At 47.8% G+C, this 24,978-nt stretch overlaps 1 protein-coding gene across 2 annotated transcripts in view; it reads right to left on the reverse strand.

Moving 5' to 3' along the window:
- Positions 1–6,859: 6,859 nt before the first annotated feature.
- Positions 6,860–24,978, reverse strand: part of Slc35f3 (solute carrier family 35 member F3) — a 256,259-nt gene continuing 238,140 nt past the window's right edge. For both annotated transcript variants that reach the window (XM_059263796.1, XM_059263797.1), the window contains 5 exons: positions 21,317–21,536; positions 15,768–15,893; positions 13,626–13,818; positions 12,006–12,095; positions 6,860–8,355 (listed from right to left, as the gene is read on the reverse strand). In XM_059263796.1, the coding sequence (XP_059119779.1) occupies positions 8,120–8,355; positions 12,006–12,095; positions 13,626–13,818; positions 15,768–15,893; positions 21,317–21,536 (865 nt within the window). In that variant the 3' untranslated portion in view covers positions 6,860–8,119. The remainder of the gene's footprint in view (positions 8,356–12,005; positions 12,096–13,625; positions 13,819–15,767; positions 15,894–21,316; positions 21,537–24,978) is intronic.

Genomic DNA, 24,978 nt, shown 5'->3' on the forward strand with positions numbered 1-24,978 from the left:
TCAGCACTTACGAAAGCTTGCTGTTCCTTCAGAAGACCTGGGTGCAGTTCCTAGCACTCACATAGTGCTTCATAACCACCTGCAACTCCACGGCCTCCAGGCATACAGGTGCTGCACATATATACATACACACAGGCAAAACACTCACACACAAAAAATAAAATAAATAAATATTAAAAATAAGTGGGTGGATATAAGACCTGTGGAAAGAGAGAAGAGGAGATGCTGAGCGGGCCAGTGTGAAGCAGGGATGGGTGCAGGAGATGGGGGAGGGAAGGGGTAGCGGGTGGGTTACCCAAAGCTAAGGATGTATGAAAAAGCCTATGGAAGCCTAACAATTAGTAAACTAATTTCAAAATACGAATTAAAAATTTACTCAGAAGGCCTCTTTTTCATGGCAATCCCATCTCCTGCTTTGAAGACACAGAGCGAGGTCAGTGACCTTGGGCTCCTGGGTTTTTGCAAACGCCTCTGATTCCCCAGGAACACCCTCACCAGAGCGGCTCTCTCGGCTGTTTCCACTGCATGCTCGGGCCCTGCTTCCTTCCCTTGGTGGTGGAAGCCGGGAAGATTCCCTGCCCACTGGGAATCCTCCATGCCTCTCCTCTTGTTCTCACAGTTCCAGAAAGAGTGGAAAGCCAGAGCTGCTTACCAATTAGTACTTTCCTGACTTGCTGCAGGTGAAGGAGGACAGCCCTGGTCTCCTTTAATGAAAGTGACCTTGTCAGACATCTATTTTCCCCATTTGTGAGAAGCACGCCAAGAGTCAGTCTACCATGCTTTGTGTCCTGGCTCTGCTGGGCTCCATCTTGGTGACTTTGAGTAGTAGATTAATTTCTCTGGAACCGATCTTTAAAGCCAGAATAAAGTTAGCATCCTATAAGATTGTTATATGGACTAATGAGGTCAGCTAAGGGGAAATGTGCTCTATAAACTGGAAAATGCTACAAAGTATCTGCAGAATCTGAACAGACCACGAGCATCCCTCATCTGTGTCTTCCATAGTGTTATGACATCATAGGTTACTAACAATATATGTTGCCCAGGTATTAGACACTTTTGCTAATTGAGTCCTTTAGAAAAAGTCCTAAGTTGAGTCCTCACCTCTGCTCAGGCCTGGAAAGAAAAAGGACACTGAAGACCAGGTCATGTAGCCATATCTAAAATGAAATTGGGACATACCCATCAAATCTCCTACTTATAGGCAGTTAGGACCTGACTTAGTTAACAAAAATTCCTGAAATACCAGTTTAATTCCTGGATGTTCAGATGGTCTGTTAGTTTCATTCTCATTCTGAAGCATGCTTCTTGTCTTGTGTTCCCCAACAGGAACCTCTTTAGGAAGGATTCACACAGTATCAGTATCTCGACCCAGGGTTTGAGGAGACCAATCTGGACCCAGCATTTTCCCGCCTATTCACTCCCATCTGCGCCAAAGGCTGTGGCACACTGAGGGACGTCTGCGTGGCTGTGTCCCCTTTTCCATTTCACCAGCTTGCCTCTACCTGGAGCAAGTGTGCATTCTCTGCATCATCCCTTCTCCATCCTCCTCCTCTTCTATTTTCAAGGAAGTCTCCGTGAAGAGGGCCTCACCCAGGCCATGCTCAGAAAACTAAATTTTCTAAAAAGTGTGTTTGCTACTGTTAAAGCTCTTGGGATGGAAAGATTGATTTATATTTTCTAGGATGGGGAAGTTACAGGGATAAGAAATCTGAAGGAAACTGGGAGCAACTTTACACTTATCAGTGTGACAATGCTTCTCATGGACGCTAGGCTATTTGATACATGGCTTGGGAATGTGGGAGAGGTAAAAGCTTGAGATATGCCCCTGAGAATCTCCACTCCACCAAAATGGCCTTTGAAGTAAAATGTGCAGGGGCTTCATATGTAGCTCAGTTGGTAGAGTGCTTGCCTAGTATGCATGAAGTCCTGGGTTCAATCCCCAGCCCTACATAAACAAGGCAAGGTAGCAGACACCTATAGTCCCAGCATTCAGGAGATAGAGATGGGATATTCAGGTTTTCAGGGTTCTCCTCTGCTACAAATCGTTTGAAGCCAGCCTGGGCTATCTGAGACTCTGTTATTTGTAACCTACTCTACATAGTCATTTTCCAAACAACCTCGACTGTCCAAAGTGAATGACTGTGAGAACAAGCCTAGTTGCCTACATCCCATCCTTCTGGGGCTGAGGTGGTAGTTATTTAGTCTAGTATAGCTAGTTTTTTCATTGGCCGCCCGCTCACAAATAATGACACATAATTTATTAATTATGAAAGCTTAGCCTTTAGCTTAGGCTTGTCTCAACTAGTTCTTATCATTTAAATTACTCCATTTATATTAATCTACATTCTGCCATGTGGCATTACCCCTCTTCCATATTGTACCTTCTGTTTCTTCTCCATGTCTGTCTGTCTACTCTGCCTTTATTCTTCTCAGAGCTCTCTCTGCCCAGAAGTCCCACCTCCTGCCTAACTGTTGGCTGTTCAGCTTTTTATTACATCAGTCACAGCAATATATCTTTACTCAGTGTACAAATATCCCACAACATTTCCCCCTTTTTGTCTAAATAAAAAGGGAAGGTTTTAACACTGGGTGCCAAATGTGGCACGCTTTCTTGTTGGACTATCTTTGGACAATCAGCCCTCAAATAACAACCCAGGGACTTATTATTAATTATGAAAGCTTGGCCTTAGCTTAGGCTTTTTCCCAACTAGCTCCTATAACTTAACTCATTTTAAAAAGAAATCTGCATGCTGGCACATGGCTCAGTTACCTCTTCTTAGTATCATACATCCAACTTGTTCCAAGTCTGCTGGCAAAATCGCATGCCTAGATTTTTCCTTCCAGTTTCTCTCTCTGCTGGGAAGTCCCACCTATTCTCTCCTCCCTAGCTATTGGCCATTTAGCTCTTTATTAAACCAATCAGAAGGTGCCTTAGGCAGAGACACATCTTTACAGTGTAAACAAATATTCCACAACAGTCTAGCTCTGGTCCAGTGAATTGATGGGCTAGACAGGCTTGACACACAGCTCTTTCCTGATACTAATTTTGAATGTCAAGAAAGGCTTTCCAGAGGTTTTCCCAAAAGAATGGCTCTATTGGGGTTCTTCCAAAGGGGTAAGATAGTAAGCATGGCTCGAACCCACAACAATGCTAGAGATTTGTTTTGTGGGTAGCAAATCAAGAACAAGAAAGAAATTGGGCCAAGGACATGGCTCAATGGTACAATCTTCATTGCTCTGTCTGTCCATTCATTATCTCTCAGCTCTCATCCCTCATCATGATCATCTGTCTATTGACTATGTCAATCATCTAACAATCAACCATTATCCACCTACCTATCTATCATTTATCCATTAAATCAATTTATCATTAATCATCCTGTCTCCAGGTTCCTTCCTTGTGATTGTTTCTGAGTTGTAAGCTGAAATAAGCCATTTCCTTTTCAAGTTGCTTTTGGTTGTGGTGTCTTCACACAGCAATAGAAACACTAAGTTAGTGCTAAGGCCCACTTTGATATTAACTCCCTCCTCAGGTGAGAGATCTTGGGCCAGGATTGTCTGTTAGCTTGAAACCCACTCACAGACTATGTCTTAGTGAGGTGCTTGTTCTGTCTGTGAAAGGGAGATGAAGCTGCTGCAGATATCATGGATTGAGAAGAGGCTAGATTCTAATACTACATTCTTACAGGTAGGCAGAGTTTCCTGCAAGATTGGAGCTTACCAGTCAGTCTAATCAGTGATTCCCCAGGCCAGTGAAAGACCCTGTCTCAAATAAAGATACAGAGTTATTGAGGAAAACACCAGACATTAACCTCTGGATGCCACATGCACATGCATACATTTGCACCCACATACGTGCATTAAGCATGCACATGAACATTTGTACACTCACAGAAGTCAACACAGAGGCTGGTCTATAATACACACACACACACACACACACACACACACACACACACATTGGTTTTTCGAGACAAGGTTTCTCTGTGTAGCCTTCGCTGTCCTGGAACTCACTCTGTAGACCAGACTGGCCTCGAACTCACAGGGATACACCTGCCTCTGCTTCCTGAGTGCTGGGATTAAAGGCATGCACCATCACCACCTGGCTTTGTTGTTGTGTTTTTTGAAACAGGGACTCTGAGGTACTCTGCTGGCCTGGAGGAGCTCCCTACATAGACCAGGATGGCCTCAGATTTGCAGTGATTCTTCTGCCTCTGCCTCCTGTGTGTTGGGATTAGAGGTGTGCCACACACTGACTCTTTTCTGGTTGAATTTGGCCATCCTGGGAATCTCAAAAGTACCGTCACATGGTCCCTGTCCTTTTATTTCAGGCTTGCTTCATCCTACACAAGTGCCTCCAGGTTCACATATGTTGCAGCAGGTGTCAAAGCTTCCTTATTGACTCTTAAGGTTGAATAGTTCTCCACTGTATGAGCATACCACATTTTGTTTATGCATACATATGTAAGTAAATCTACCCATTCATAATCTGTCCAGCCATCCACCCATCTCTGCACTTTTGCCCTTTGGCTATCATGAATAATGGTGCTTTGAATATAGGTGTGCAGATATCTTATAGAGTCTTTGCTTCCAATTCTTTTTTTAATTGAAATTTTTTTCATACAATATATTTTGGTAATGCTTTTCCCCTCCTCCAACTGCTCCCAGATCTTCCCCAACTCCCCACCCACCCAACTTCATGCTCTCTCTGTCTCTTTAAAAAACAAACAAAAACAGAAACCCCAAAGGAACACACAAAAAAGCCCCATGAAAACATAAAAACACAAAACAACATATACAAGCAAAAGACTGACCATTCAGACAGAAAATGTCCAAACAAAGCAAAATGAGACAAAAAGTTTACAAAACTACCATTCTCTTTGTTTTGTGTTGGCCAACTACTGAGCACAGAGTGGTTGTTGTACCCAGTGAGTGACTTCACTGGAGAAAACTGATTTTTTCCTTGGCCATTGCTATCAGTGGCAGAGAGCTTCTTGTTAGCTCATGTCCACTTCCCATCTCAGTGCTGGGACCCCATCTGGCTTTCATCTGTGCAGGCCCTGTGCATGCTGCCACAGCCTCCATGAGTCATCCATCAGTCCTGTTGTATCTGGAAGACACTGTTTCCTTGGAGACGTCCATCACCTCTGGCTCTTAAAATCTTTTCATCTCCTTTTCCCAGAGATCCTTGAGTCATGAGGGGAGGGGTCTGATGAAGACATCCCATTTGGGACTGAGTGCTCCAAAGTCTCTCCCTCTGCACATCGTGCAGTTGTGGGTCTCTGTTAGTTCCCATCTACTGCAAGAAGAAGCTTCTCTAATGATGGCTGAGCGAGCCATTGATTCGAGTGCCAGCCTGCTGTGGCTACTGGAGGTCCCTGGTAGAAAGCGTTTCTGGGGCTCAGTGGAGAACACAGAGGAATGAAGATGGGCTAGAAGGGAGGGCTGAGAGCGTCAGCAGGAGAGAGCTCCCAATCTTTGTTTTTAATCTTTAAATTTAAAAAATGTTTTGTTTATGGGTGTCTTGCCTGCATGCATATATGTGCACCATATGTGTGCCTGGTGCCTGTGGAAGCCAGAAGAAGGTATCAGATTTTCCTGTAACTGGAGTTGCAGACAGTCGTGAGCTGCCCTGTGGATGCTGGGAATTGAACTTGGGTCCATCGGAAGAGCAGTCAGTGTTCTTAACAGTTGAGCCATCTCGCCAGCCCCAATATTTTAATCTTAACGAGCTGATGGGAGAAGATAAGTTTACTATAAGGCAGGTATTTCCAACTTTATAATGTGTCTCTAAAAGGAACTATTCCCTGGGCCGAGTTAAATGAAGCATTTGGTGGTGGCAGTGACAGGCCAAGACCTTGTCACCTATGTCTCCTTTTGGATTTCTCCGAAGTGGAGACATTCTAGGTGTGGGTGATGTGACGCTTAGGTCATCTTTAGGAGCCCCGCCCTCTGCAACTCTGCACAAGACACTTGGGTGTCACAGCTCCTGGCCACAGCTGCCTAGACAGTTTCGTTCATCTTCTGCCTCCATTGCTTACAGTGCTGGGGTTAAAGGTGTGTGTGTGCGCATGCACGGCACGTGATCGTACTCAACTGTCTACATGGGTGTTGGGGATATGAACTCCCGTCCTCAGCTGTCTACATGGGTGTTGGGGATATAAACTCCCATGCTCAGCTATCTGCATGGGTGTTGGGGATATGAACTCCCGTGCTCAGCTGTCTACATGGGTGCTGGGGATATGAACTCCCGTGCTCAGCTGTCTACATGGGTGTTGGGGATATGAACTCCCGTGCTCAGCTGTCTACATGGGTGTTGGGGATATGAACTCCCATGCTCAGCTGTCTACATGGGTGCTGGGGATATGAACTCCCATGCTCAGCTGTCTACATAGGTGTTGGGGATATGAACTCCCGTGCTCAGCTGTCTACATGGGTGCTGGGGATATGAACTCCCATGCTCAGTTGTCTGCATGGGTGTTGGGGATATGAACTCCCATGCTCAGTTGTCTGCATGGGTGTTGGGGATATGAACTCCCGTGCTCAGCTGTCTACATGGGTGTTGGGGATATGAACTCCCGTCTTCATGCTTGTGAAGCGAGTACTTTTCCACTGCACCATCTCCTCAGCCCCAGAGACTTACAGTTCCTATGAAGCCTGTGACTGTCACACAATCATCTGTCATCACAGCAACAGTCACCTTCCCTCCTGGCAGCAAGGCAGGCTGACCTTCCAGGAACTGGTTGGGAGACACTGCAGGCTGCATCAGGACCCTTAGTGGGAGGCGAGCAGGGGGCCCCAAGAGCATACTCAATGCTTTCTTTGTTTCAAATATTTTATTAATCTGTTTGGCCAAACAAGTAATGGAAACCGAGGATAATAATTGGCTAAAAAGTTCAGGTCATGAGTGCCCCTTTCCCCCGGGAAACAAAAGACTCCATGGTTCCAGAATGCACCATTGGGATATGACACCATTTCAAAATCAGGTTCCCATTTATGTGTAACAATGTAAACTTCAAAAATAGTAAACTCTAACCCCAGTCCCTCTGTACAGATCTATCACAGATAGAAGTTTCTGGCAGACCTAGATTGTGTAAGTAAACAGCCCGGTGCTTAAGAGCGTCCTAAAAAGGTTTACAGACTCAGTAAGTAATGCTTCAGTCTTGGTCTGGAAGTGAAAGCCACCAGCAGTTCCTCCCACACAGTGCACCTGCTGTGCGTGCCACACACCACCAACCCCCTTCCAAACGCATTGGCCACCAACTTTGCCACTTTTGTACACACATATACACATAGAGTTTGTGTTTGTTTGTTTTTTTAAAGATTTCTACATCTAAATTATAAGACGGCGCCAGTGACATATGATGTCACCTCGCTTCACATAGGTAAGGACGGAGATGCGTAGAAGGCACTAAGTTCTCCTCATGATCTTGTGAAGACGCAAGAGGGCAGGCCAGCTAGGTCAGATTCCTGCTTTCTATCATGTGACCTGGCACAGGCCTGTCCTCCAATTATCTTCATGTCCATTATCCTTGTCTGTGTCACCTCTCTCTTCCCTTCCCATCCACCCATCTGTCCACCCACCACCCAGTTATCCATCCGTATGCTTATCCATCTATCCACACATCCATCCATCCATCCATCCATTCATCCATCCATCCAGATTAACTGACAATTATCTTTTGGTTCATTGAAAGTCCTTAAAATTAAGTATACAGTTCTGGTATAAAACAAAATATGACCTACTATAGCTGAAAAGTAATCACAGTGTACAATGTCATTTTCAGTTGCTAAGAGGCAGAGCGTTTGCCCCGGTGTGTCCCGCTTGCCTGCCCTCTGAAGCAATCAATGCAAGGCTCATTTTACCCCACTTTACATTCACTGAAGAAGCACTGAGAGGTTCTTTTCTCTTCCGTTTTGAATTGGTACCCTTAAGTGGAAGGTCTGATGTGGAAAAGTGCAAGCAAATTGGACATGCCAATAAATACCATAGAACTTACTGCAGATTACCAAAACTGTACATGTATGTACACCTCACCCAACTGAGGTTCCTCCCTTAGGAATAGACCTCAAAAACATTGCCATGGGGGCATCCCAGAGTCCTAGAGGAGTGGTCTCAGCGAGCAAAGGATGGGCGGGCTCTTCTGCTCCTGTTCTGGGGACCTGTGCCCAAGTCCCCGCTGCTCTCTGTAGTCTCTTCCTTCTTCCTCACTTTGAGGCGAGTGAGCAACTTGATTAACCAGACATCCCACTCTTCTGGCAGGAGCAGGAGGAGGAAGCCCAGGCCGATAATGATGATGGCTATGACCCGGACTCCGTTGAAGACTATCTGACTGGTATAGTGATCGACCACTGTGGGAGACAGAGCACCATTTACTCAGCAGCAGGGCTGTGGACATGGTGATATGTCTGAGCATCCACTAAGGCAGGAGGTTTGAAGTCCTTTGGGACCCCAGCCTCAGCAGGATTTTGTTAACGCCTGCTGGGGTTGCCTCTAGGCTATTGTGGTGAACTTCTTAAGACCTGCCTCCTCTGAGGCCTTGGGCTTGTGTGTTGCCATCTGAATCAAATCCAGCTCCTGAGTGCAAATGGTGATTTGAGTGTGAGAAAAGATAAATCAGGGTAATTGAGAGAGTAAGTGGAATTAGACATGCCAAGGTTTAATTCCAGCCAATTTGGGAGAAATTGGAAGAAAATACTATTTTTTTAAATTTATAATTTTGGTACTTTTTCACATTACTTGTGATGTCATACATGACATTCATTTTATAATTTAATCTCACTGTATGTGCATACATGTATATATGTTTTGATAAACAAACCTGACCCCGTTCTTTTAGGATACTATTTGTGAATTTCTTTAAAGCTTTATTTATTTATTTGGTCATTAATTAATTTATTTTGCATTTATGCAGATGATCATGTGAGTGCCCGTGGTGGGGCACAGTGTGGTCAAAGGACAACTTTTGGGAGTCAGTTCTCTCCTTCACCCTACAGGTCCCAGGAATCTAACCTAGGTCACCAGGCATCGTGACAGGTACCTTTACCCAGCCATCTCAAACCCTGCCCCTTGTTTTCGTTTCTTGAAATAGAGTCTCACGTACCCCAGGCTATCCTTGAACTCCCTATGTAGCCGAGGCTGACTTTGAATTCCTGATCCTCCAGCCTTCACCTCCCGAGTGATGGGCTTACAGGTGTGTGCCAGCATACCTGGCTGTGCTGAAGAATTCTTGTTACTCCTTGCCCATTGATTACCAGGCGGCGCTAACCTCAGGGGAAGCTCTTCTAAGGGCCTCCCTAGAGATCCCTGGCTTGTCCCGATGAGCAATCAGCTGACAGGACTAAATGGGAAGTAGGTGCAGATCAGTTTGTAAAAATCCCATCACTCTCTAACAGCCCTGATGGTGTTTGGGGTGCCCAGCTATTGAAATCCCCTTCGTTCCTGTTTGAGGACACACCTCTTCTCTCCTTGGCTGACCCAGGCTGACCCATTTGAAGCCTGCCTGCCTTAGGAGAGACAGTCTGACCTTAAAAACAAAAACAAAAACAAAAACAAAAAACAAGCAAAAAACCCCAAAAACCTCCCCTCTACTCAAGGCTGCAAACATTGGAGTTACAGCTCTTTTTTTTTTTTTTTTTTTTTTTAAAGATTTATTTATGTATGTATACAGTGTTCTATCTGCATGCATGCCTGTATACCAGAAGAGGGCACCAGATCACATTATAGATGGTTGTGAGCCACCATGTGGTTGCTGGGAATTGAACTCAGGACCTCTGGAAGAACAGGCAGTGCTCTTAACCTCTGAGCCATCTCTCCAGCCCGGAGTTACAGCTCTTAATGCTGACTACCTGGGTAGCTCACCTGCCCACCCTGCTCACCCTGGTGGGGGCAGCTTTTCCTCTCAGCCGTGGCTTGGCTCCATTAATTCCCTAACTTCCTGCCTCCTTCTGCTTCTCTCCCCTCCTTGACCTCCCAGGCTGTCTAACAGGGAGGCCGAGAAGGAATGGGAGGTAGTAATTCACCCTAAAACCAGTTTTTGCCAGAGTCGTCCAGTAGACTTTCAGAAACACTTCAGTTTTTAACGTTGACAAGTGTTCTGTTAACTCATCAGCTGGGGATGGTACACCCAGGATCCTCTGAGCAGACGCCAGGGTAAGCTCTGCAGGCTGGCGACTGCCTTGCTTGGCCAATTTCCAGAGTGCTGGTCCTTGCTTCCCTCCTCCTTACAGGAACTGGAATCCTGCAGTTGACACGGGATTAACTCTGTTTTGGCTGCAAGATGTGGCCAAAAGTAACTCTCAGTGTCAAACTAACGCAGGAGATGCCTTTTGCCGTATCCTCATGTAACACCAAATTAAAACACAAGGGCTGCAGGGATGCTGTGTGGAAAGTGCCTTACAGGAGCCTATCATAGCTAAACTGCTTTTTGGCAGCTGTCCAGAAGCTCAGGTACCTTCTGCACCTTGAAGGTCTCTCTCTCTCTCTCTCTGTCTCTCTGTCTCTTTCTCTGTCTCTCTCTGTCTCTCTCTGTCTGTCTCTCTCTCTCTCTCTCCACATGTGTATGTATACCCATAACATATGTACATATGAGTGCTGTGCTATGCGTGGAGATGAGGGGATACCTCAGCTATTGTTCCTTGGGCACCATCTATCTTTTGGGCAACAAGATCTCTCTCTTGCTTAGAACCCATTAAGTAGGCCAGCCTGGCTGATCCGTGAGCCTAGGGATCTCCTGTCTATGCTTTCTGGGGGCTGTGACTGGGTGTGATGCCATGCTGGCCATCCTCCCAGCTCTGAAGAGCTGTCTTATGGATTGTTTCCTTCATTTCTCAATAAGAAGCAAAAAGTCATACACAGCCTTCAAGTGGAAGGAGACACACAGACCCAAGGGCTGAGGAATGGGGACCACAGACATCTAGGATCAGGTTAGGAGTGCTGGGCTGAACCCAGTGTTCCGAGGCCTCCTCACACTGTGGCCATGAGGCACCCGAGAGAGTGTGGCCAAGGTGAGGCATGTACAGAACTGTGGGACAGGGTGGGCAAAGGGCAGGGTCTCTGAAATCAAGAGTGGCTCCCTGGGAGGACAGTCCTCTAATGGCCTGGGATCAGGGGTCCAGAGGCAACTTTGCAGGGAGCCAGGGCATGAGAGAGAGGACTGTGGAGAGGAAATCCAAAGCTCAAACCAACAGAAGCAGAAAGGGAGAGTAGGTAAAGGGACAGGTGAAGGCAGCTTCGGGAAGACCTGCCAACTCATGTCAGCTATGAGGCTCCAGGGCAGGACCAACTGGGTTCCCATACCCAAACAAAGGGCTTTCACCCTCTGCCAGGAGGCAGGAGGAAATAACACTCCTGCCTCACTGGAGTGCCAACCTGTTTCCACATGATTACCTAATGTGGCAATTTCTCTCCAACAAAGTCACTTGCAAAATCTCAGTCATTTTCCGCTCCATGATTTTCTAGTTCTATTCTCCATTAGGACAGAGACAGCCTTGGACTTTCTCTGCTCAACTGGACTTAGAAATCTCTCTGCTAAGCTGGGCCTGATGGCATATGCCTGTAATCCCAAAGGCTGAGCAGGAGGACTTCAAATCAAAGACTGCCTGGGCTATGACATGAGTTCAAGACTAGCCTGGGCAGCTTACTGAGAAGAACCTATCTCAAAATAAACTGGTGAAGAAGGACTAAGGAAGCAGAGCTCGGTGGTGGGGAGCTTGCTTAGTGTGCACCAGTGCCTTGGTTCCATCCCAAGTACGTAAAATAGGTAAAGAAAAGAGCAACAACAACAAAGTGCGCTCTGCCATAGGGAAATACTGCAAACACAATGAACAGCATTATACTAAATGCATTTCCTTTCTTTGCAGAGGTTACACATGCCTTGTGAGCAGCCACAGGAAGATTCAATGGGAGTGGCAATGTGAAAGTGTGCTCTTGAGCATGTGTATGCCCACAAGATGGTGTGTTTCTAATGAACAGAGACAGAACTCCATGAAACAATGCTTACCTGCATTCACAGGTACACTGAGGACAATTCCGAGAGACATCAGTGTGGGATACGTGACAGCGATTCCAAAATTTAATACAATATTGAATGCTGAAATAGAGAATTCCAAAGTCTGGAGTTACTCATAACTGTCCTGTCCTTGACTGCTGTGCTGGCCTATTTGACCCTGCCCCCCAGTTTCTCAGGGAGACAGGAAGCAGGCATTACAAGGAATCCTGTCATTCCACGAACTTCAGCTTTTTCTTGAAGACCCAGGCTTGGGGTGAAAAGAATTCTAACAAGTCACAGAACCTGAGCTTTGGAGAGGGGATAGGGTCTGAAAAAGCTGACCAAAGAGCCAGTGCTAGAAGAGAGGACCAGGCATTCTGATTGGCTCTACAGTTCATCCTTGTTGGTTCTGTTCCTGGGGTAGCTGAATGGGCATGCGCGGTGTCCTGGTTAACTTTAATTGTCAGCTTGACGGCCTATTGTCGCTGAAATGGGAGTCTCAACTGAGGAGCTACTTAAGTATAACCCAGTGACTGAGGTAAAACACAAGCCAGCAAGTAGCGTTGGTTTCTGCTTCGAGCTCCTGTCATGAGTTCCTGCCCTGACTTCCCTTAGTGTTGGACTGTGACCCGGAAGTGTAAGCCAGATGAATCCTTTCCTGCTCTAAGTTGCTTTTGGCCATTGTGTTTGTCACAGCAACAGAATGAAACTAGAATGAGCTCCTGAGGTGCCTGCTCTGTCACTCTTCTGCCTACCAGCAGCCCTCATCTGGGGTGGTGACACTGGTGAGACTCTAATAAAAGCAGTAATTAATCATTTTTACTGAGCAATTACACTTTAGCAACGCCCCACGGGTGATCGCTACGCTAACTCACTAACCCTGGACTGCCATGGTGCTATTCAGAGCAGCAACCAACAGTTGCATTGACAGTTACCATGACAGTGACCACAGTTCTGCAAAGCCGACCGGGGAGATGGTCTCCAGCTAAGAATATCAGTTGCTCTCACAGAGAACCCAGGTTTAATTCCCAGCACCCACATCAGACAGCTCATGGCTGCTGATAACTGCAGATCCAGGACATCCGACAACCTCTACTGGCCTCCATGGACACCTGCACATACTCACTCACTCACACACGTACATGTAAATAAAAATAAAAATAAAAATAAGGGGGTAGAGCGATGGCTCCGTGGTTTAAGAGCACTTGTTCCTCTCGCAGAGGACCTGGGTTTGGTTTCCAGCACCCACATTGTAGGACACAGAATCTGTAACTTCAGTCTCAGGGGATCTGATATCTTCTTCTGACCCCCACAGGCATCAAACATACACACGGTGCACATACATGCAAGTAAAACTCATAAAGATAAATAAACTCATACACCCATACACGTACAATGAAAAGAAACCTTTTTAAAGGCCCTATCTACTAAGGCCACTCTAAAAAAAATATTTTAAAAAAAACCTTTAAATACTGTTCTTTAAAAAAATGCAAGGACTTTGAAAAAGAGTGAGAACTTTAGGACAGCAAGGGTCCTTGGATTTTTTTTTTTCCTTTCCTAACTTAGGTTTCCAAAGGGTTCTGTGTCTGTTGCTATGTGCTGGGACTTCTGCTCAGGGCGGGTGCCACTTACTCAATAAGAGAATGGAAAACCCACAGAGGTTTCCCCATGGAATGTCGTCGAAGGAATTCCAGTACTCCACCCGGGTGAAGTAGAGGATGATGGGGATGCAGGTGATGAAGAGGACGTTGAACACACCCAAGATGGACAGGAATAAGGCCGCTTCTCCGAACTTGGCGCTGCCCAGCAGCAGCTTGAACAGAACCTGCCAGAGAGAGAAGGAGGTGAGGATACCCCTGGACCCACCTGTGGGAGTAGAGAAGCACATAGTGGACAGAGCTGGGGCTGACCGCACGCTGGGCACTACAGTCCCACTGGGTTTGACCTTTGACCTTTCTTGCCCGTCAGTGAAGGTTGAAGCTTGATGGAGGCTGCAGCCAGCATGTCGTGTAAGAGCAGCTCAGGCTGACATATGTCCGGCCTCACATCGCTGATCTCCAGGAGTCATAGGTCCTCAAACTGGATGGGGCTGTTATGTGTTGTGCTCACAATGCTGCATCCCTTAGACCTGCCTGCCGTGACTGTACATCTTTTCTGGAGCCTCCAAATGGATCCTGACCTAGGACATTTGTGTGTGTGTCTGGGGATGTGGGGGCCAGAGATTGACCTCAGGTGTCTTCCTGGATTGATTCCCACCTTGTATTTTGGGACAGGGTTTCTACTTGAACCCAGAGCTTGCCTATTTCGTTAGTTTAGCTAGCCAGCTTCCTTGGAGGCTCTCCTGTCTCTGCCTTCCATGTGCGGAGATCACAGATGGGCTGCCATGCCCAGTTAGTATCTACAGAGCACTGGAATTCTGAACTCTGGACCACATCCTTGCTTTACCTGTGAGCAGCCCATTGAACAGCCATTGCCCAAGAGAGAAGACTTGACCTGCAAGGATGTTTCCTCTGAGCCAAAGTTGAGGGACCTTGCCAGACCCTGCTCCATCTCACCTCCCTTTGTAGACATGACATAAGCCTTAGTGAACTGCACTAGACTTTCTCTCCCTGCAGTGTCCTTGTTTGCACATCATTTTTGGTGTTCAAAGGGCTGAGAGAAGAGGGACAGATGTGGCTGAATGGCCAGAGGCTCGTGTCTGTGGGCCCCACCCAGCCTGGTGCCTGGTGAACAATGAGTCCACCAAGTACGCATTGGCACGGCAGTCCCTCGTCTGTCCTTGTGGCTCCTTTGTCTGCTCTGTCCCCCACATATGCGCAGGCAGCAGGGAAAAGGGGGTGAAGAACTCTGGCTGCCCAGTTAGTCCCTCAGGGCAGGTGTTGTGGCTCAGATGTGACATGTCCCCCACGGGCTCGTGTGTTTGAACACGTGGTCTCCAGCTGGCGGTGATGTTTGGGAAGGTCATGGAAGCTTCAGGAGGTCGAGCCTTTGGGGAGGAAGTGATCATTGGTGTGTGTGTGTGTGTGTGTGTGTGTGTGTGTGTGTGTGCGTGCGCGCACGCGTGCGCAAGCGGGGGCAGGGTGGGGGGGAGAGTTGACGCTTAATAACTCTGAAAATGCCTACATTTTCCATCCTCCAGCTGAGGAGGAGAGAGAGGACCTAGGTGAAAGGAGAGGAGAGGAAGGGGGAGAAACAGGAGCTGGGGGAAGTGACAGCATGGAAACGCACAGAATTGGCGTTAGAGTGGCACACCCTGCCATGGGACAGTCACTTGTTGTCTCTAGACTGGCAGTTAGGAAGTCCTTTCATTGTGTCAAAACTTTTCTTTTCTTTTCTGAGGCAAAGGTCTGGCAGCATAGCCCAGGCTCTCCATAAGCTTTTGGCAATGCTCCTGCCTCAGTGAGTGATAGCATGACAGACATTTGCCCAGCTCTTGCCAAAAGATACTTTTGTGTATTCATTTCACAAGCAGTGTTTGAACAGCTCATGGACTCATATTGGCTGGTGCCCCGGGGGGGGGGGGGGATCACATGGCCAAGGATTTACATGACAAAGCCATACACACAATCTAGTCTTCATGTTCCATTAGGCACAAACACAGGGGCGGGCTCAGGGGTCCAGTCTTTCTCAACTGCCTGCCTCTTGATGCGTCCTGAAAATATCTGCTCTTCTCAGAAGCCCAGACACCATCCAGAATGTCCAAAGTGCCAGGCTGTGGGCTCCAGAGCTCTGCTGCCCAGATGCCTGCTGAGGAAGTGGGTTCCTTGTGCCTACCTTGTAGAGGGCTGACATGGAAGCAGAGCCCACCACCAGGGCTATGCCAATGACGGAGTGACTGTGGAAGCCATCGGCGTAGGTCATCATGACAATACCTGCTATGGCGAGGATGGCAGCCACGATCTGCAGGGAGAGAGGGAAACACTGTCAGGCCGTGGAGGGAGCTGCAAGTGCCCGAGGGCTAGAATGTTCTGCTCTGCGGTTCTTCCAGGTGAAGGAAAGTGGTGTTTCATTCTAAGACTCCTGAGGAGAATGGATGGGCAGAGGTGGCTGATGGGAGTTGCTTAAAGGACACCTATCCAAGCTTAGCATAACCAAAATCCTGAGGCAGGTGGTACAGAGTGGTAATGTCGCTTTGTCTCAAGCTGCAGTCAGAGCTGGCTGGCCACCGAGTCTTGAAAGATTGGGGATCCTATTCTGGGGACAGGTTGCTCCGTCATGATAAGGGCTGAGGGACAGTCCTTGGTCAGCATCTGGGAACTGCTGGCTCCCTTCCAGGCATCTCCAGGTTCCTCACAGGGCCTGGATTTGGTGTCTTCCCTTCTCAACAGGGATTGCGCAGTGGGGCCTGCAGAAGTTGTCCTCATCTGACAGCACCACCGACCAACAAGGACTGCCGACCACGTCCTGCCCGGGAGCTGCGACCCCTCTCCCTTCTTAGCTGAGTTTTCCCTGCGTCTCCCCTCTAGGCTGTTCTTAGCACTTGTAGGTTGTGGGATCGAATCTCTGAGGGGACAGTGCTCTGGCATCCAGAACAAGTGCACAGTCCAAGCAGAGGCAGCCATGGAGCTCCCAGAGCCCCCAGGAAACCAGGAGAGAGGAAGGCCTTTCAAAACTGACCTTAGGGGCTAAGCATTTCCTGTTGTGCTTTCTCACTTCACCTCAAAACAGGGAGTTGGTGTCATTCACCCCCTTTATAGGCGTAAGGTCCTAGACTCAGAGGGAATAAGGAGTCTGCCTGAAGGCACATAGCTGGAGGTAGAAAAGCCTAAACAGAGGCCTCTTCATGTCTATTGGATAGCAAAGCCGGTTTTAACACATTTAAATGGGCAGCTATGATTCCCAGGGTGTGTGGTTGATCATGATTGACAGCTTGATGGTTTTAGACTCATCATTGGAAACACTGGATCTGTCTGTGACAGAGTTTCTAGATTGGGTTAGTGATGGTAGGATGCCCCACCCTGAATACGAGTGGTCCCATCCCATGGGCTGGGGTCCTGGACTGAATAAAAAGGGGAAAGTGAGCTGAGCATCAGCTTTCACATCCCTGCTTCCTGACGGCAGCTGTGGTGTGACCAGCCGCCTCAGCACTCGGCCTCCATGCCTTCCTCACCATCTTGAACTGCGCTCTCAAGCCACGAGCCGATGTAAACCCTTCCCTAAGTTACCTTTGTTGGATGTTTTGTCCCAACAAGAGAAGCAACTAAGACACACAGTGAGCCACTGCCAGCCGTGCCCCTAGATGTAAACAGAGGCTTGTCTGGGACCCATCCAGTCTTTAGGTTAGTAAGAGGTACCGGGGCTGGCTCTCCAGCTGAGCCACATGCTTCTTCTGGTGCATGCTTTCTGTAACAGTTCCATACTGTGCTATATTTACCTATACAAGCGACCCAGGGGAGCTGATGGCTACCAAGTGTGGGGAAGCCTGGCCCTGACTGCCTGCTTGCCCTTGCTGGGTTTTAGCCCCTTCGGAGTTGGCTGTTTCCCCTTTCATCTGAAATACATGCATGTCATACAGGAATGCTGTGTGCACCGAGAGAAACTGTTCATCACGGGAAAGAAGCTGAGACGGCAGAAAAGCGAGCGTCCCCACCTAAGAGCAAAAACAGGGCCCGGGAAATGCAGAAGGGGGGCAAAGTGCTCCTGCCCCAGGGCCACAGTGCTTGGAACCCTCTAGGCGTCAGAGGAAGAACTCACAACAGAATGACGTGGCTCAGTTGTTAGAGAAGCACAGAGTCTCAGGTTCCGTCCCCAGCCCTGCATAAACACCCTGGGAGTGGCGGTGTGCACCTGTAATCCCAGCATTGGGAAGTTGGAGGCAGGAGGATCAAAGTTCAGGGTCATCCTTGGCTACCTTGTGAATTTAAGGACAGCCTGGTATGTATGAAACCCTAGAGAGAGGGAAGGAGGGAGAGAAGGAGGGAGGAAGGGAGGGAGGCAGGGAGGGAAGAAGAGGGAAAGAGATAAATAGGTGATAGATAGATAAATATAGAAAGATAGAGATAGATATAGAGATATAGAGATATAGAGATATAGAGAGATAGAGAGATAGATAGATAGATAGGTAGGTAGGTAGATAGATAGATAGATAGATAGATAGATAGATAGATAGATAAATATAGAAAGATAGAGATAGATATAGAGATATAGAGATATAGAGATATAGAGAGATAGAGAGATAGATAGATAGATAGGTAGGTAGGTAGATAGATAGATAGATAGATAGATAGATAGATAGATAGATAGATGATCCAGATTTCTGATGGTTCAAAAGCGTGCATGGCTAACACCTGAAGTAATAGATGGGAATGGTTTTTTTTTTCTTCCTGAAGACTTGCAAGGCAGATTCTAGCCTCTCCCCCTCACTTCACTCTTGGTTAAAATCAACAGTGAAGAGTTTTCGCCTCAACTGGGCTGTGCAGAAGAGTCAGGGTGAGGCTAGAGGGGTCAGAAAGAGCAGGCAAGAGTCCCCTGCCTCCCCTCTGCTGTGGGGTCACTCAGGCAGGTGGCACCAGAGACCGACTTCCTGGGGTCCTAGCAGTGGTTATGAGGGAGATCTGTGACTCTAACAGTGGGGCTCTTGCTCTTTGGGTTTCAGCATTTCAGCAGCCCCTTTGGGACATGAGGCCCCAGCCATTGCCAGAAGTATGTGGGCAGCTTCTCATCTCACTTCAAGATCCTTCAGTCAGAAGGTCAGAGCCCAGGCCCTTCCTCAGCCTAGGAGTTCAAGGATTCTGGGTATTATGTGGAAGATCCACCTGCTTTATGTTCCATCTACTAGAACACAGGAGCTTGGTTTGTTTGTTTGTTTGTTTGTTTGTTTGTTTCAGTGTGAAAGTATTCCCAGACGTTTTATGTGCAACACTGAACTCTCCTCAGACCCTGTCAGGTTTGTCCTGTGAACTCACAAGGTCTGGGTGTAACTTCTTAATCCAGGGCACCCAATGGTGACCTCTTCCCTGACCACTTTAAAGACTGGGTAAGCTAAGGTTCAGACATTGGCATTCTGCTCAAAGACCCACAGCTTCATTACCCGCTCCCAGGCTGAGCATTTGGCTACCACAGAAGAACCTCTGGCCCAGGGCACATATGAAAAATACTGTAAGTGGAGATGAGGACAGTTTGAGTCCCGCTCAAGCAGACACCTCAGCAGCACCCTGCCCTCTGACACCAGGAGTGACCAGGGTCCCCAATCTATTATGAGACATATTTCCTTATTTTTGAACTTGTCTATCTGGCCTAGAACTGTGGGTGCCCTTTCCCATCTTCAACAAGCTGTAACTGGGTGATTGGAGCAATTGTTCTAATCACACGAGTCGTTTGCCCCCCCATCTCCTCATCCCCGCCCCTGCACACAGCAGGAGACTTGGTGATATCCTTTAAGCCTAGGAAGCTGACATTGTTTCCTCAAACTCCAGGCTGGAAACTATATCAGCTCTTAAGTCTTTGGAAAGCCCCTAGTGGAAGTAGCAGCCTGTCCCAGGCACCTACCTGAATGCTGAGTGATTTATGCACAGTTAGACATGACCTTGGGTCCCCCTCCAGCTGTCTACTGCTTGGTTTCACAGATTCCGCCAGCTGTCTGAGCTTTGTATTGACCCTGCAGCCTGCAATGGGAAGTTCTTCAGTGGCTGCCCACGCACTCCTAAGAGGAGACCATGCCTGCACAGTGTCCGCATGTTGCAGCACCCTGTCACCCATGCTGGCCCAGTGGCTTCTCCCCACAGCACCCGCTGAGTACTGAAAGCCTCAGCACCAACCTGTAGTGTGCAGTGGTCAGCAGAGAGGACTTGAATCAGAGGCTGACATTACCAGACTATCCCAGGGGAGGGTGTTGGAAAGTTTCCTATCCACTGGCCACGAACAAGCACAGATCTCATCTCAACCACCCTGTGTTCTGCGAGTCGGCTGAGTAGTTGAAGTGTATTCACACCCACCTCTCTCAACCTCAGACCGTTCTGTTTTCTCTGCAGCATGTATCATTGACCTTGAAGTGTCCCTTTCCAATAACAAAAAATTTGCTTGGGCCATCTGCGTCATGCCCCAAAGCTCTATGAAGTCTCTTGGTTCTTTGACCCCTAAATAAAGCCTGGAAAGGCATGGCCATGGGTCAATGTCCCTAGGAAACCCAAGTCTTTAGCTTTGAGTCTGTGTGAAGCACCTGCAGTCTTCCCAGAGATGTATTAGATCATTTATTTGCTGAAGGCTTTTCTGGGTGGCAGCCCGGGGCGTGAGTTTTTATTCCAAAATTAACGCTGCGCCTCAAAACAAACTCTCCCCCCCGCTGTAAGCTAAAAATATGAGCCAGCAGTTGACTCATGTCCCCACTGCTGTTTGTGTAACTCAGGTGGGCGTAAGCCCACCCTTAAGGTGATGTCATTGTTCCCAGGACAATGAAGCAAGGACGGAAGCAGAGGACCCAGAGTCTGCCTCTTGATGGTTGCCAACACGGTTAACTCGAATGGGGCTACGGAGCAGAACACTGGGTCCTGAGCATTCAGGAGGGAAGAGGAACTTATTAGCTGCACCATGAGTGACCAGTGTTCTGTCCTACTCTGTGGCAAGGGGGTGAACAGCAGAGGCAGCCCCTGGCCACCAGAGGGAGCAGGCAGAAAGCCACTAAGATGTCCTTGGTAAGTGGCACCTGTTTCCTCTCCATGGGTTAGGTCAGTCCATGTTCCCACTGGTATTTGACAGGGCACTTACTATGCTCCATGCAACTCTCATGAAGTTTGGCTAGCTTTAAATTTACTATGACTCTCCTGGAAATTTCCAGGCCATTCAAGTGATGTCATTGAATTTGTCCTTGATCTACAGTTTGAAGTGGAATGTGTCCCCTACCCCCAGCCCCTGCACCACCTCTTAGATTGAACTTAGCACTGATATTTCTGGCTACATGGTCCAGACAAAGTTCCAAACCCATACCACACACGTACACCCAAGGATCCTCGGGGTTTTAGATGCATCCTAATCTGAGAGTCAGAACGATGTCAGATGGCTCCTAGCTAAGGGGCATACACATGCCATGTGCTGCTGATCAGAAGGTCGCCACGGGACAGGAAGAAAGTATCGCAAAGACATCACCACTCCCTGGCTGACTCCCCACTTGGCACAAACTTTAGGGAATGCCGTGGAAATGCTTGGGGTGAAAGGTGCTTTCATGAATGCTTAGCTAGCATGGTTGGCAAGCAAGAAGGTCTGCAGGACACAACAAGAACTGAGCGTGGCTGAGAATTGGAAGGGCAGTGGTCACAGCTGACGAGCAAGCCAAAGGGCAGGTTTTGGCGGGCATGACTGAGAGAGGAAGACAGATAAAGAGAACTTACCCTCACTCCCATGAATCTGTCCCTGAGAACGATCCACGACAGCAAGAAAACAAAAGCTTTGTTGCAGCAGAACAGCACGGAGACATCTGTAGCGTTTATTTTCTTTATTGCGTGTAAGTACAGGTAGTTTGTGAGAGTCCAAAGAACACCGAACGGTGCTGCCTTGGTAAAGAACACTTTCAAAGTCAAGCCATTGTCTCCAAAAAACCGACAGCATTCCCTAAGACAAGGAAAGAGAGAGAGAGAGAGGCGGCATTACACAGGGCTCATTCAGACCACGACTTGTCATGTACTCAGCTAATAAGTAAAAGAAAATATAGGAGGTCTGGGGATGTGGTTCATTCAGTGGAGTGTTTGCCTAGCATGTGAGAAGTCCTGGGTTCCATCTCCAGCACTGTACAAACCAGGCCTGCTGGCACCAGCATTTGGGAGACAGAGGCAGGAGAGTCAGAAATTCAAGGTCACCCTCAACTACTCATCGAGTTTGAAGCCAACTCCGGCTACACGAGACCTTGCCTCAAAAGAAAAACAAAAACAGAAAAAAAAACCTATAAAAAAGGACAGGGTCTTTTACTTATTTTTTTATTACTTATGTATGTGTCTGTGTGTCTGTGTGTGTGTATCTAATTGGGTGTGCAGGTGCCATGGAGGCTAGAAGATGTTAGATTCCTTAAAGCTGGAGTTAGAGGTGATTGTGAGCTGCTCCAGATTGTGACCTGTTGTTGGTCCAGTGACCTGATGTCACAGACCGTTCCTTTTGCTTACTCCAAGTTTGGAGCTGATGGCTTTCATGGCAGGTGTGCTGGGATTATCTGACCAGGAGACTCAAGTCCCCAGTGGCTGACTGAGGGCCTCTGTTACTTTCAAGTAGAAGAAGAAAGCCACTGCCAGGGGGGTCTGACCAGCGCCTCACGGGCTGCGGGCTCAACATAGAATTGTAAACTTACTTAAACACTGGGATACTTTTTGCAGCTTGATTGTGTGGTTTTCAAGTGTGAACATTGTAGATGAGAATGTCATATCACAATGTCTAAAGGATGGAACACTCTTGTGTGGTCTAGACTATTTTTTATTTTTATTTTTATTTTTGATGAAGAAGGTGGTGGATAAGAATGGATAGTTTGCCCTTGTGGCCAGGCAGGGATATACACTTAAAAAAAAAAAAGATTTATTTGACTGTGTGTGTGTGTGTGTGTGTGTGTGTGTGTGTGTGTGTGTTTGCCTCTGTGTGGATTTTGTGCACATGCGTGCAGATGCCCATGGAGGTCAGAAAAGAGTGTCAGATTCCCATAAGCTGGACTTATATTCAGCTGTAACCTGCTTTATATGGATGCTGGGAACTGAACTTGTGTTTTTTGCAGATGCAGCCAACGCACGTGATTACTGAACCATCTCTCCAGCCCCTGGATGGGCAGTTTTGGTGGCTGTGATACAAATAGTTGGAACTACCTGCAGATCTTCTCTCTGTTTTACTCTACCATGTGAAAGTTCACCTCTCCCCATTGCTAAGCCTACTCAGAACAGAAGCAGCCAGCACATCCAGAAGGTCAGGCTCTTATCAGATGGGACCAGACAGGACATACTTCAGAAGAAAGCTTTCAGACCATTCCAGATGTTCCGAGGATGGTTCAGTGGTATTTTGAAAGTGTTTGAGAAAAACAAAGTCTGCCTTTCACAGTCAAGAAAGAAAGCAAGGGAAGGCAGGCCTGGAGGAGGTAAGCATGGAGAAAGCCTGTGGAGAGGGGGTACCCAGTCATGGCTGTCTGGAAATGAAGATCCTGGTGAGGAGGAGGATGACTGGGTAGGTGCTGTGTCCAGAGGTCCCTGTCTAGGCTCACAGATGTGGAGTAGCTCACCCTGGCTGAGTGACAACAGCTGGCCAGGAAGGCAGGCACCTGGCCTGTGACTTAGAAGTAGACTCAGGCCTTACTAATCCTTACAGAGCAGAAGAAAGACAGCACTAGCCAAATACCAAGTACACTAGAGAGGGGAATAGTGTGCCGGGGATCACATAATATTAAAATCCCACAATGAAAAAAAATTAAAAACAAGAACTAAAGGGGATTTGGTAACACTTTGAATTCAATTTTGTCATTTGTTCTAATGCGCAATCTAAAACGCAGTCTGGGTTTTTTTTTTTTTTTTTTTTTTTTTTTTGTGTGTGTGTGTGTGTATGTGTGCCAGCTATGAGGTAGTCACGGAAGAAACAAAACTTACTAGAGAAGGAACCCAGGCCCTGTGAGGCGGGAAGGGTAGAACAGCACTTCCTGTGTGAAAGAACATGGCAGAGTTTTGCCACCTGCACTGAGGCCAGGAGTCCTGTATGGCACCCCAACAAGCCAGTGCCGAGTAGAATGCCTAAGCTGGTCACACACTGATCGACGGTGTCACATCCGTTCTAGTTTGATGGCGGCACAGAGGCTGGTGTCTGCTGTGAGATCCTCTGACAACATTCCAGCTTTACTTTCTATGGTGTTTTCTCAAGGCCCCATTGGCCCCGCAGGAAAGATGACAACCTCCTTCATGTCTGTCATGCTGGTTATTACACAGTGCCATGCATATGCCAACAGGGTTCCTGGGTTTTCCTAATGTGAATACCAACTTCTTCTACTTCGTAAGGGATGACCATGTGTTATGGCACGAATCTCAACGGTCCCCACAGGTTCACACATTTTGTTCCCTGGACCGTGCTGATATCTGGGGAGGCCGAGGAACCTTGAAGAGGTGGGACTGGCTGGTGTGAGCAGGTCACCAGGGTGGGCCTTTGAAAGCCATAGCCAGCCCCTAGTTCCGGACCCACTTTCTACTTTTCATCTCAGGTTCTGCCACACCTGGCCTGCCTCACCATGTACTGGAACCTTCTGCAACAGTGAAGTGAGCTGTTCCTATCGGATACTGTGTGCAACACAACAGGAAAGTAACTAAAGCAGGGTGCTGGCAGGACTCCCCAATCCACTGGTCTTGCTGCCATAAAGCAGGAGTCATGCTGTGGCATGGGCCATCCAAAGCCAACTGGACAGCTTCTACCCTCTCTGCAAATCTGTTTGACTTCTCCAAAGCCTGACAGCAGCTGGAAAAGTGAAGGAAGGGAGGGCATAGATGTGGAAGCATGGTTCAAGACTCACTTCCCAAGCTGCTGGAAAGGTAGAACTCAGTTGGTCTCTGACATGGGAAGCAGAAATATAAGGGTTCTGGGTCTGTGAGTCTGGAAGATTCAGCATGGACTCAGAATTTGTGGCTGGGAAGGTACAGTTCGGCTCTGTAGACCTTGGTTCTAATGAGACCCAGGTGGCCGGCCCCTGCTGGGCTAGTGAGCCTCAAGCTGGTTTAAGGCCAAGGACTGAGCACTAATCCATGCCAGCTGCCTCACCCGTGTATAGCTTTGACTGCAAGGGAACCTAGGAGAGCTAGGGAGTGGGGCAGAGATCCATTTCTGCCACAGACCCCCTCAGGGTTTATATTGAGTGCTCTCTTGGTGGCCATCCATGAAACTGCATAGCACAGCCTTCATCCTTTCCACTCAATGATGCTCTGGACCAGAGAAAGGCTAGGAGATGGCAGGCTGCTCTCCAGTGCACCCAAGTCCCTTCCGATCCTACTGGCCAAGTCAGAGACTGACCAAGACTGGGAAGTGTTTGTTTAGGGTCCTGGCCATGTCAGCT

The sequence above is a fragment of the Peromyscus eremicus genome, chromosome 5, assembly GCF_949786415.1.
Source record: "Peromyscus eremicus chromosome 5, PerEre_H2_v1, whole genome shotgun sequence".
Taxonomy (NCBI): Eukaryota; Metazoa; Chordata; class Mammalia; order Rodentia; family Cricetidae; genus Peromyscus; species Peromyscus eremicus.